We start from the raw sequence: 13,869 nt of genomic DNA on the forward strand, positions 1-13,869 counted from the left end.
CTTTCGCCCCCCCCGCTTTTGCTGGCCGAGTCCATTGCAGCGCCTGTGATCTTCACTGCCTGTTTCCTTGTAACCGCATGGGCATCGGTTAGTCTCGCTGGGTCACCCGATGCCTTTACCTCCTTGGTTTCTTTGGGCTTTGCTCCTCGTGGAGGCATGTCCGCTCTAGTGGTCACAGTTCTTGAAGCAGCTTTCGATGCAACCCAGGAACGCTGAAACGCATTAAATGGACCTCTACGGCGCAGTAGGGTCAGTAATCCGGAAAAGACGCTCCTTAGCCAGCCGATTTCACTATGCATTCTTCGCCGTGTTCACAGTCATTCCACCATCGTCGGGAGAGAGAGGTTAGTGCGACTTACTCCCGCGACTGGTCAGCGGCCATCTTGCGCACATTGCTTCTCAATGTAAGCCTGACTGCTCTGTGCCAAGCTATCAAAGGTTGAGCACATCTTAGTATAATTTGTGTATCTGACTTACCCTGATAGGATTGTGACTCCTGCTTGGAAAGGGTGTATACTCTACCAACCAGAAACCTCAATTACAAACACATAGTAATAGGATCTTAGCTGAAGAGAAAACTAGAGCTTCAACGAAAAAAGCAACGGTTGAAGTGATTTTGTAGTTTGGTATTGAAATGAGATAAGAACTAATATTTAAAAAACAAAAACACTGAACATCACAAGAGTTTAGTGAACTAACTGTAAATTGCACACCATCATGTACTGCATATGATTGTATATTACATTACTCATGACATATTACATTTCATTGTCCAGTCATTGTGACAGAATCCTATAGGCAGGTAGATTTAAAATAGCCCAGTTGTGTAGTACAAAACATGAACTCTTTTAGCAAGTGGGAGATACACTAAGCAGTCAAAAGCATTAATTGAGAAAGAAATGCTCTTGTAGGCTGCTACAAAAACTTTCGCTTCCCTCCTCCCTTTTTTGCTGAATTCATGGTTGTTGGCTTTAGGAGTCTGTGCACTTGACCACTAACCAGTGCTAAAGTGCTTGTGCTCTCTCCTTAAAACATGGCAGATTTGACTTATAACCAATTGGCATACTTAATTTACTTAGAAGTCCCTTGTAAAGTGCACTACATGTTCCCAGGGTCTGTAAATCAATGCCTCTAGTGTGCCACCCTCTTAAGTATCCCTTTAAACATGTCTCAGGCCTGTGAATGCTGTGATATAAACTGCCACGTCCACCTGTTAAGATAAAGCTCTTGTCTGGTCTAAACCTTCCTTTTTAATACATATAAGTAGGCCATGAACAGCCCAGATGGCAGGGTGCAATATAGTTAAAAAGCAGGACAGGTATTTTTTAGTCCGGGGCCGCATTACAAATATGGCACACTTTCCTTCATTGTGCTGGGTGCAACTTTAAAAAGGTGTGCCTGACACGATGAAGGAGAGTTTGCCGCATTATGGGGACAACGCATTCATGAGAAATACGGAGCGTCTACTTAGAGTTGCCCTGTGTTTCACTGAGCATGCGGCAACCCGCTTGAATTTTAAAGGGGAATAGAGGTACCTTTGCAAACGGGTGCAGTCAGTGACTGCACCTGCCAGCAAGGGGATGTTTTGGGGTCCATGGGACCCCCTTAAGCCCCTACAGAGGGCTGCTTTCAGAAGGGACACTGGGGGATTTTTCTCCTCTGCGTCCAAGTAGGTAATACAGCGTGGGCACAGAGGCAAAGGGATTCCCTCATTTGCGTGAGGCACACCCCTATGCAAATGAGGGAACACCCCCTTGGTGATAGCGCTAGTGCTTTATGTACGCCAGCACTATTGGTATTACAGAAAGGGCTTCTACAGCTCCTTCTGTAATATCAAAGTGCCCCAAGGGCACGCATGCAGGCACTTTATTTAATACGACCTCAGGTAGTGAAAAACTTCATTTCATTTGTCCCTATTGCAAGGACTATATTCCCCATAGGATAACACTGGGATTAATTTATTAGATTTTGCAAGCACAATTTAAAAATTAGAATTCTACTTTTGAAACTTCAGCTTATTGTGAAGTTGGATTTTGAATTAGAATCCTGAAAATGTCACTTTTTGAAGGTTGACATTTTCTTATCTCATCCATTTGATGCCTGCAGTCAGTTTCTGGTCACATGACTAGGTGTACTTAGCAGTTGGGATTTGTGTATTCCTCCTAGGCAGCCACACACAATGGGAGTTTAGGTGTGACTTGATGGGCCATCTTGGCTGGATGGCAGGGAGGATCTGCCCAATACCTGATTAGGCTGTGCCCTGTCTCCACACAAAGAGCTGCATATCCCCGGAGCTAGGGCTGGCAGGCCTGGACATTTTTGAACTTCAAAGGCATGCGTCCAGAAGCTCCTACCTACTTTAAAGTTGTACAAAGAAGGACCTTGGACATCACCACTTCAGTATGCCTCTGGACCTGTGGATACTCTGCCAGGAGAAGGATTGCTGTGCTGCTAATAGGACCGCCACTCCAAAAAAGCTGCTGCTGCTACCTTGCTGTGCTGATCAGCTGCCTGCTGCCCTGTTGGCTGGGGAGGTAGAGCTGGACCTGGGACCCATCTTGAACCCAGGATCCCTGAGGCACTCCAGCACCCAAATACCCTCATGGACGATTAGCTGTGCTATGAAAATCTGAGAGGGGCACAAGGGGATAGTCTGCTGGCCTCCTGATCAGAGCTTCAGGGACATAACAGACTCCCCAAGGTTCCTGATCCCGTCTTCAATGAGTTCTTGAGTCAAGCTTTTGGACTCTTCGCAAATGGGCCAATTCACTCTGGAAACCATGCTTCTCGCAAAGAGAATCACCGTGAGCAGCAGCAAGTTTGTCTTTTTGCACAGCAATTATCGTCACAGTGAAGATTCAGCCCACCCATATATGATGATATACTCGTTGCACCATGCAATCCTCTCTTTGCTCCCTGCAAACAGTACTCTTCGCACAAAAACTTGAGAATTTACCCTTTAGCTGGACTAACCTGGGACTGTATCCAACCACCCACGCTCCATCGCCTGAACTTTTGGTTTACACCACGCCCAGCACAACCAGATATCCCTGGTTGGCACTTTATACCTCTAAGCGCTATGTTACCGTTTATTCTTTAAAACATCTTAACTACGGTTCTACCTTTTGGATTTGTATCATTTATGTCTTGTTTCATTTATAAAATTATGTTATATTCTTGTAACCTGATGTGGAGTCTTTTCGTGTGGTGTTTTCACTGTTCCACTGTTGCACAAATACTTTACACATTGCCTGTAAGTTAAGCCTGACTGCTCTGTGCCAAGGTACTAGAGGGTGATCACAGTTAATTTAGGGTTTTCCTGATTCTTACCCTGACTAGGATTACGGTTGCTGCTTGACGAGGGCTCATATCCCAGTCAACCTAATACCCAATTTCTAACAATGTGCTTGACAAAATGTGATGTCAATGAATAGCAGAGGGTATCAAAAAAGCGAACGGTGAAAGGCAGGGAATAAAAGCTCACTGTATGCATATTTGGAAAAATAGATCTGTTAGCTGTGCATGTTGGAGAAGCTGCAGCTCTAGTGGAAGATCTGCTCAAGCAGCAGAAAGGAGCTGCACCCTCTTGCTCTGCTCATAGTGCAACTTGCAGTGATTTTCCAGCATGGGAAAAACACTCAGCACTAAAAATCAATGCAAACTGCATTACCTAGTGCACTCTGCTGCTTGCGGAACTCCATGTAGCGTGGCATAGTTTTTGGGTTAGTGGAACTCCAGGAACTACCCCCAGGCCTGTTTTGTGTTTTCTTTGTACAAAGTGAAAGTCCTTTGTTCAAGATTCTGAGGCGAACAAGTCAAGACACCACAGTTAAAGACATCTTCAAATCTGCCCTAAGGCACTACCACCCTCAGATACAGCACACCAAGCTCAGAACTCTTGCTGATCCCAGTGGCACCATCATCGGTGTGTATTTTGCTTTCTGACCCTAAGTGCGCTGGGTGTGCCCAGACATGGGCCCCGGGCTCACTCTGCTACTGGATTCAAGCTAACCTGGCTGATGAGGGTTGATGGCCCAAAACTGGTCAAAGGATGCTTGTTTCCGGTCCATGGAGGACCTGGCTTGGCAGTTCGGTCCGGGGTGTTCCAATGAGGCACAGGGTCAAGACTGATTTGCATATGGCTGGGTCTAAACTGGGGTGGCATGGTGAGCAAAAGAACAATGTCTATTGACTGGGGGGGAATGTTTGATTCGGTCCATCATCTGTGTGTCTTTTGCTTTCCCGTTCCAGTGACACCAGCACTAAGAGCAGCAAGGAAATCTTTACCCTCATCAAAGGTTTCACTGTGCCTCCTGCCACCTTCAGCAACATCACCCCTCAAACAAAATCACATCCATTTACAGCAACTTTGACCCCAAACTGAACCTCATCACCATTCTATTTCTACTTCCCATCAGGACCGCACAATTTCACCAACTCCAAAATATCATGCTACCATGATGACCATCTACTCAAGGGTCCTATAAGACTCTTGCCCCAATCATGCCTTCACCCAACGACTCCTACCAATCAGAGTAACACTAACACTCATCCTGCCCATCTCCATTAAGTCAGCCATATTCCCGGACACCTAGAATCATGCCACCTTCATGCCGATGCTCCATAAACCATGTGCTGACCCAGCCACACTTTACAACTACTGAACAATCTCTCTCCTATAATACCTGGTACAGGTACTGTAGAAACTAATCAACTGACGCCTCACCAACCACATGGCAACCACCAGCTCCTCAATGCCCTGCAGTCTGGATTCAGGTCCAACTGCAGTACAGAACTAACATTCATTTCCACGACAGACGAAATCAATATGACCGTTGACAGAGGGGACAAGGCAGCCCTCATTATTCTGGACCCCTTTGCAGCATTTGACATGCTCTCACACCCCATCCTCATTAGGCACCTGCACAAGATTGACATTCAAGTAACTGCTCTCCACTCGATCTGCTCCTTCTTAACGGATAGAGCATTAGCTCTCAGCCTGGCACTTTACTTCTCTAAAGTCATCTAAGGTGTGCCTCAAGGTTCATCACTCAGCCCCATCTCCTCTGGCCAATGTTTTGCAACTTGTACTCTCCCTCTTGGACAAGACCCCCAACACGAGAAACAAGTCACCACCTGCATGACTGAAGTAACTAACTGGTTAATAGCCAACTGTCTCAAGCTCAGAAGTAATGATCGTAGCAAGAACACCTCACTATGGTACTCCAACGGGCGGCCAACCGAACTTGGACCTACACCCAGCACACGTGCCAGGAACCTCACAGTAATCATCAACAGCAAACTGAACATGACTGTAAAAGTCAACGCTGTCATTGCATCCTGCGTTCACACCTTTAAGATGGTAAAAAAGATTTTCAAATGGTTCTAATGCTCTCGTCACCAGCAAGTTGGACTATGGGAAAATCCTCTACACTGAGATCACCAAACAACTCAATAAAAGACTGCAAACAATCTAGAACTCAGAATACAGACTCATACTCAACATCCCACACAGAAATGACATCACACCACACACCTTAGGTAGCTCCCCTGCCTCCTGCTACACATATGTGCTCATTTCAAACTCCTCACACACATTTACAAGACACTACACAAGTTAGGCCCCACTTGCACAAACAGTTGCATATTCTTCCAACAACTGCCCATACACCTCTTTAAGGCAGGACTCATACTCACACACATTCCAAGGATACACTGAACCGGATCAGGAGGAAGAATGTTCTCATACATTGCCTTTAAAGCACAGAACAGCTACCCCTCCTCATAAGAGCCTCCTCTTGAATTCCACAAGAAGCTGAATACCTGGCTTCTCTATTAACCAACCTACTATATTTAGGGCTAGGTGCACATACCTCAGCACCAGTAAATCCTTGTGAGTGATGATGTGCTTCACAAATACGAATAACATAACAGTTAAAGGACAAAACCTATTGAATCTACCTCTTTTTCACTTTTATTACTTATTATTCTTTCAGGTGCTTTGTATGCTGCCAACAAGCCCACGCTTCATTTCCTTTTGAATCACTGTAAACATATAAGGAGGGCTAAGACATGCCATCCATTATTACGTACCTCACTTTCGGCCACCAGTTGACTGAGCTTTTGTGGGATGCAGGAACTGGTTGGATTGGCCCAAACAGAACTGGTGCAGGTGTATGTGATTGTCCCAGCATAATCAACTGTGCATGGTATAGTTATGGTATCGCCTTCCTGTCCTATTCCAAATCCATTACATGTAGCTTTACCTGAAATTTTGATTGACAAAACAATTAGAATAAACATGCACATAGCAATCATATAACAGGTGACTATCTAGAAACATATTTCTAGCCTCATTAGAAACAGCATAATCTGTATCATGACGTGTTCTGTGCCTATTAAAAAGCACTGAACTGAACTATGGGAATGTTTTTCAAGAACAAGTGCAGCCAGGAGTGCATGTGTTATCTCTGTAATTCAAGAGTTATTGCATAAGCTGCAGACAACACAGCTTTGAAAGTGGGGTGGTGATTGCCTCCTTGTGCTTCTGAACTATGCTAGCTTCAGACTGCAGCTCGTGTTGAAACATCTAGGGTTACCAAATGTATGCGAAGTAGAAATTTAAAGTTTTTTGCATATCCGACTCTGACAAATGCCATGGTTTTACAACAGACCTATTGTTTTCCACAAGGAGATTTGGCCTGCTGAAAGCAGATACAATGGCAGGGCATAACACCAGGGAAAATTTGATGCTAGGGAAATTGGGTATGGCAGTATTGATTCAATGATCATTCTTAATTTCTTAGGGAACACCTAAGGGTTCAAATTGTAATCCTTGCATTGACATTGTCTGTTCGCAGTGTCTCCTGGTATCAGTAACTCTGGATGGGAGGTGTTAAGGGTGACTCCAAGAAGGTCCTACGCTGGGTAAATGTGATAAAAAACAAGTTTATTGTACATAAGATACTCCAGCCACAGTCTCTGCAAGGAATCTCCAGATAACTGCGTTTCACAACCTCAGCCCTAACAATAATTATTCTACTGAAAACTTGTCATGGAAACAACAGTGTCTGATGAAAACACAAGAACACAGTTAAAACATTACACATAACTAACTACACATTACCACATACCCTCCCCCTTTAACAAGTGATAACTGTAACAATTACACACAAACTATTTGTCATTTACTACAACCATCATAATGAAATTATTAGATGTGGCCATCATTCATTTTACATTACAAATGGGGGTGGGGTTGCACACTACTCACACACCGGCGGTATCGCCTCTAAGGACTATGTTTAATGTATCTTCTTTTGATTCTCTGCAATCTTCGCTGTCTTCGCCATCCCTGGACACGTGTTTCGGGGTATCACCCCTCGTCAGCAGGGATAGGCCGTGTTCTGGGGTTGCCGGTGGCTGCCAAATATCTCCCAGGTTTAGTACCACTCAGGCGCGCAGGTGCGGGGTCCCAGGCTCGTCAGCCAACTGCTCAAGGGAGCTTTAACATTACAAATGGGGGTGGGGTCGCACACTACTCACACACCGGCAGTATCGCCCCTAAGGACTATGTTTAATGTAGTTACGTGTTCCGTGATGCATCTTCTTTCAATTCTCTGCAATCTTCCAGCGAAGATAGCAGAGAATCGAAAGAAGATGCATCGCGGAACACGAACTACACCTACCACAGTCCTTAGGGGCGATCCCGCTGGTGTGTGAGTAGTGTGCGACCCCACCCCCAATTGCATCATTCATTTTGCCCAGCCCCCGGAACACCTTTGCCATATTGTATGATCTGCTGAACATTAAGATACCTCGGATTCTGTCAGGCATCTTTATTTTAATTACATCTCCAACTTTTATGAGCATTGGCTTAACTGCTTGCGACCTCTCATTCCTCTCTGCCTGCAGATGTGATTCTCTTGCTTTAGATTCATCCATCACATCTTCAGGACTCGTGTTATTTATATTGTAACTCTCCACACAAGGAGGATCTAACACTGTATAACGCTTGTGTTTCTTGAACAGGAGAAAAGGACTCACCTCCGCAGTAGAATCTATACCCCTTCACATGCCTCTGGACAGCTTGAACCAAATCACCTACATTATTCCTTGCAATCTGAATGGGTTATTTTAGTGCCCTATTAAACCCCACCTCCTTTTTTATGAGCAATGCCCCCATCATCCAAAAATGTTTCTACTTCCTTCAACGGCTAATTACAACCTATTGCCCATTAGTATGATTTTGGGATTGTAATCCTTATAAATTTCCTGGTCAAGAATTTTTGACCACAACAGTGTTGATCTCATTGGTTACTCCCACCTCTGGCCACCTGGACCACATATCCATGCCCAGAAACAAATACTTTGTAGTGCTTCCCACAGTGATGGGCCCAACTATGTCTAATCCAATCTCCTCCCAAACCTCAAGTGGAATTTCCAGACAAACCATAGGAGACAATCTAACTTTCATATTTGTGTTGCTCATCTTGCACTCACCACATTCTCTTACCACTCTCTCAAACATGATGTCCATCCCTAGCCACCTATATACACATCTAAGCCTCTCTTTAGTTTTAGAAATGCCTTGATGCTCCTTATGTGATAGTTGTATCAGACATTCTCTGACTCCCTGTGGTGGCACCAGTTTACTCTCTCTCATTAGGATGTCATTAATTACTGATAACTCATCAAATATCTTCACATATCCAGCAAATGTCCCATTTTTTCCAACTGTTGTCTACATACAGAACAAAATGTCTTGTTTCAAAATCTCATCTTCCATATTTTTACCCCATTCACTCTCTGACACACAACCTATCATGACACTGCAAACTTTAACTCCACCAGTTTTCTTCAACCATTTTAGTTCCCTAATCTACCTTCAACCTAGATAGGCAGTCTGCAACTTTGTTGTCAATACGCTGCAGATAAGAGACAACAAACTGAAAATCCTGAAGTGCCACCAGCCACATGCAAATCCTAGATGAAATACAGTAAAGTCCCTTCTTCCCAAAATCTGTCTGCAAAGTCTTGTGGTCCATCTGCACTAGGAACGTCATACACCACTCAAACTGTTGGAACTTTCTTATTGCCCTGGGCATCTCTGGACTGGCTTTGAGTGCGCAGCACTGTCTGCTGGCGGGCGATTTTAATTTTCATATGGATGTCGGAGATGACTTGGACGCGAACAAACTGCTAGACATCACGGCCCCTCTGGGCCTCGTCCCTTATCTCACGGGTCCTACACACGACAAGGGACATACCTTAGATCAGGTTTTTTCCTCGGTCCCTCTTGCCGACATCGAGCTTCTCCCGGTGCTCTGGACTGACCATAGGTTGGCCAGATTTTTTGTACTGGGTAGCGAGAAACTTCCCAGTAGCGCCCCCAGACAGTATGGCTCTGCTCGGAGGGCTCTGCATAGCGTCACTCCTGAGCTATTAGTGCAGGCCGCCTTGGACCATCCGTGCCTTTAGAGCGGGATGTTGAGTCCTTGCAGATGTGGTTGCTGGAGAGGCTGAATGATCTGGCCCCCGCAATGGCCCCTCGGGATACAGCTAAGAGGGTTTCGGCTCCATGGTTCACTGAGGCACTATGTGCCACTCGTCACCAGTGTAAAGTGGCAGAGAGGGCATGGCGCCTCCACTACGATCTGGAAGCTAGACTGGCTTACAGGACAAGGGTCAAAGCCTACCATCGTGATATTCTCCGTGAGAAAAAGGATTATCTGGCCAGGAGGATTGAGGCTGCCTCCAACTCATGCAAAGAGATCTTTACGGTGGTGAGGGAGTTTACTGCCCCTAGATCCAACGTGCCCCAAAGGGTCTCATCAGAGTTGTGGGTTTGTGATCTTGCCAAATTCTTCACGGATAAGATCAAATCTATCCAGGACTCTTTCACAGTGAGGCCTGTTGAAGTGTGTTCTAGATTGGAGGCCGGACCAGCTATGTTGCCCACGCGGGGTGTGGTTTTTGCTGAGTTCCCCTATGTTTCCACTGAGGCCTCCCTAGCACTTCTGGCCAATCTGAAATCGGGCTCGCCACTTGACCCCTGTCCGGCCAAATTTTTGGCTAAGATGGCGGCCGTGGTCAACCCATTGGTCAACCCACTTGTGAATCTGTCTTTGAGTGAGGGGAGGGTCCCGTTGCCCTGGAAAAGGGCTATGGTGATCCCCCTCCTCAAGAAGCCTGGGTCAGACCCAGAGGTTTTGGCCAATTACAGGCCGATTTCTCTCCTCCCGGCGTTGGCCAAAATCACGGAGAAGCATGTGCATGGCGCTCTCTCTAGCTTTCTAGAATCCAACGACCTGCTTCACCCTTCGCAGTCCGGCTTCCGCCCTAATTTAAGTACGGAGACGGCACTGCTGGAGGTGTCAGAGATTATTAGGGAAACACTGGATTCTGGAGGCAGGGCCATGCTTGTTATGCTTGATCTGTCTGCGGCGTTTGACACCGTCCCCCATGAGGTGCTCCTTTCCAGACTTTATGACATCGGTCTGAGGGGGACGGTGCTCAATTGGTTTACATCTTTTCTCGAGGGCCGCCGACAAACGGTCTGGGCCTCCCCGAGCTCCGCCGAGATGCCGCCATTGGGAGTCGGGGTTCCGCAGGGTTCTGTGTTGAGCCCGACTCTGTTTAACATCTTTATGACACCTTTGGAGGCACTGGTGGAGTCCTTTGAGGCCCGGATCATGTCCTACGTGGATGATACTCAATTGCTTTTCGCGTGTGGGAAAGATCAGGCTTTTGATGGTGAGAACATCCGGGGCTGCCTGGAGATGGTCTTCAGCTGGTTTCAGCTGAACAGCCTCAAAGCCAATTCCAACAAATCAGAGGTTTTATTTTTTGGTTGTTCCCTTGACCCCGACTGGCGGGCCTGGTGGCCAGTAGATATGTGTCCCCCTGCCCAGTCATCGCTTGTGGCAAAACATCTGGGAGTGAAGATTGATAACAATCTGACGCTGAGATCACACATTCTTGGCCTGACGGGCACCTGCTTTGGTATACTCAAGATGCTCCGGAAGTTCCTGCCTTTGCTCCAGAAGAGCATTGAAAGATCACTGTGCAAGCCTTAATTGGCTCCAGACTGGACTATGCGAACGTCCTGTACGTAGGCCTTCCGGGCTATCTTGTTCAGCGGGTGCAGGTTGTGCAGAATTCCGCGGCCCGCGCCATTTTTGGCCTTCATAGGCGAGTGAGAGCCTCCGGTTTGGTGCAGTTGCTTCACTGGCTGCACATCCGGAAGCGGATCATGTTTAAAGTATTGACTTTGGCGCATAAAGCGCTTTTTGGCGCCTGAGCAAAATACCTACAACGCAGGCTTGCTTTCTACCGCCCGGCTAGATCATTGCGGTCAGAATCCCTGTTTCTGGCTGTGGTCCCTCGAGTGAGGAAGGCTCGCACTGGGGGGCGCTCCTTTACGCTGAGGGCCCCTCAGTTGTGGAACACCCTGCCTTTGGCCCTCCGGTTTTCCCCTAACCTGCTCCTGTTTAGGAAGAGCCTTAAGACCTGGCTTTTTAACCTTTAGGACTCTTTTATTTGGCTCTCTCATTCTGTTGTCTGTTTTTATGGTGTTATGTTTTTTATACTGAGCTGCCTCGATAAAGCGCCGGGACACTCCTTTGGAGTAGCCGTGCGCTATAAAAATAAAGTTATAACATAACATAACATAAACTCATAGGGCTTCCTTTTGATTACTGAATTTCTGCGCCCCCTGCCTCCCTTAACAACCCAGAGGCAAAGCCTGTGGTAACCTAATCTATGCTTTGATTCTGCTTCAAAACAACACCTAGCCCTTCTTTACTAGCATCTGTAAGAATTATGAAAGGCATGCCTGTAACAAACTTCTTTAGAAATTTCTGCAGATGACCTTTTCTGAGGGAACTCCTAATGTCCACATTGTGGCTATCAAAATCGGGTGCAAATCTGGAATAGAATTCTGTTATTCATTTGTACATCTTCTTTCTTGGAGAGTTGTGGTAGTTCAGATATTGTGATGATGAAATCAGTCTTGGGTTTAAGGCCACCACCAGAAATGACTTGTCCCAAATATGTTATCTCAGATTGCCCAAACTTACACTTGCTAATCTTGAGTGTTATTAATTTCTGTAAAAATATATACAAAACTTCCTTGAGCCTGTTAACATGATCATGCACATTGTCACTGAAAATGAGTCTGTCATCTTGAAAGAATTTCACCCCAACAATCCCTTTCAACAAACTGGTCATGGGTCTCTGAAAGACAGATGCAGAGAAACAGAGTCCAAATGGCATCCTATTTAAACAGAAACCCCAAAAGGTGTAATAAAGACTGTTAAATCTTTTGAATCTTCACTTATTCGGACCTGGTGATAGGCAGATGTCAAGTGTAGTGAAAATTTCCGGGTTGCCCATGAGGGTCACCATCTCCATTATGTTAGGTAAGGGAAATATTTCTTCAATTACTTCCATGTTGAGATGCTTGAGGCCAACACAAAGATGAATCTCCCCAGAAGCCTTTGCAGCTACCATGACTGGTGCAACCCATGTGAAGTCTCCACTGCTTCAATTATGCCTTCTTTCTTAAGCCTGTTAAGTTCAAATTCTACTGCCCGATGCAGGTTCAAGGGGATATTACTTACCCTACACGCAACAGGCCTGGCTCCCTCATTAAGCCTGATATGATTGATATAACCATTTACACATCCAACCGTTTCAGAGAATCCTAGTGAAAAATCATGTAGCCTTTGTATCAACTTTGCTGTCCTGCATTTGGGGATTTAATTTGGGATCCCGAAAAATCCCTAAGAGTTTCTGGTGTGGCCAATTTAAAATAGCATCCCCTTTGACAGAGACATATACCTGCCCAGAAACACGATTCTGTTGCAATTCAAAATCTGTCTCAAGGTATTCAACCAAAACTATTGGTTTTACCTCATAACCGTAAGGTGTCTCATCAGGTGCATGTAGTGTAACCTTCCCATTGAAATCATTGTCATAGTCGTAATCTGAGATTAAGGACATCCTAGCACCTTAGTCCACAATCATGACTACACCAACTCCATTCAACTTGACTACATCAGAGGGATGTGTACAATTCACATTTGATACACCATTGATGTAATTGTAAATGTTTATTATATTTCATTGGTGTGTGTGTAGTACAATAATAATGACCAAGACTGAATAATTGCCCAAGTGATTACAAACATTTCAAGGACCTTTACCTAACCAACAGTCGTAAGCATTATAATTAGACATCTCAGTCTGGGTATTATACAGAATTGTAAATGAGGAATCTATTTACTACCAAAATGCTGCATTTTAATTGTTTCTTAACCAGTTGATAGCTACCCATGAAATGTATTAATTGAGCGAAGTTCCATTACAGGTTGAGTCAGCATGTCTGTACACCTTCTTCCCTAGCAAATGTCATTTGCATGTATTAATGTATAGGCTAAAAACACACAGATACATATTTTTATAGAAAAAAATTATATTCTGACTGTGTTTTATCATTTCCTTACAGTTAACCCTTAATAAAATTATTTAGAAGGTATTGCACATTCATGCAGAGAGATTCAACCACTCACCAACGATAGTGGGAAGTGGGAAGAGCAAAAAGATAAATAAACAAGGCAATTCACAACGGTAGCGTGCACCTGTGAGTTAGATACACATCTCAGTTTAATCTTACACAATTGAATAACATTTCTACTTTTGGCTATTCACCATTTGCAAGTGTAAATACACTCAAATGTGCAGGCTTTCATGTCTATACGCCTGAGCCAAATTTATGAGGGTCAGTTACTACAGGCAAAAAGGAGCAGTGGTAAGTCCAGCACCATGCATGGCCAACCACTGATACTGCAACAACCTCCCATAAGA

General features: G+C 45.1%; 1 protein-coding gene across 1 annotated transcript in view; it reads right to left on the reverse strand.

Annotated features, from left to right (window-relative positions):
• LOC144762241 (uncharacterized) overlaps positions 1–13,869 on the reverse strand; it is an 875,873-nt gene that overhangs the window by 86,991 nt on the left and 775,013 nt on the right. Inside the window, exon 17 of the mRNA XM_078647384.1 lies at positions 6,094–6,266. Coding sequence (XP_078503510.1) covers positions 6,094–6,266 — 173 coding nt within the window. The remainder of the gene's footprint in view (positions 1–6,093; positions 6,267–13,869) is intronic.

The sequence above is a fragment of the Lissotriton helveticus genome, chromosome 6 (assembly GCF_964261635.1).
Source record: "Lissotriton helveticus chromosome 6, aLisHel1.1, whole genome shotgun sequence".
Lineage (NCBI taxonomy): Eukaryota > Metazoa > Chordata > Amphibia > Caudata > Salamandridae > Lissotriton > Lissotriton helveticus.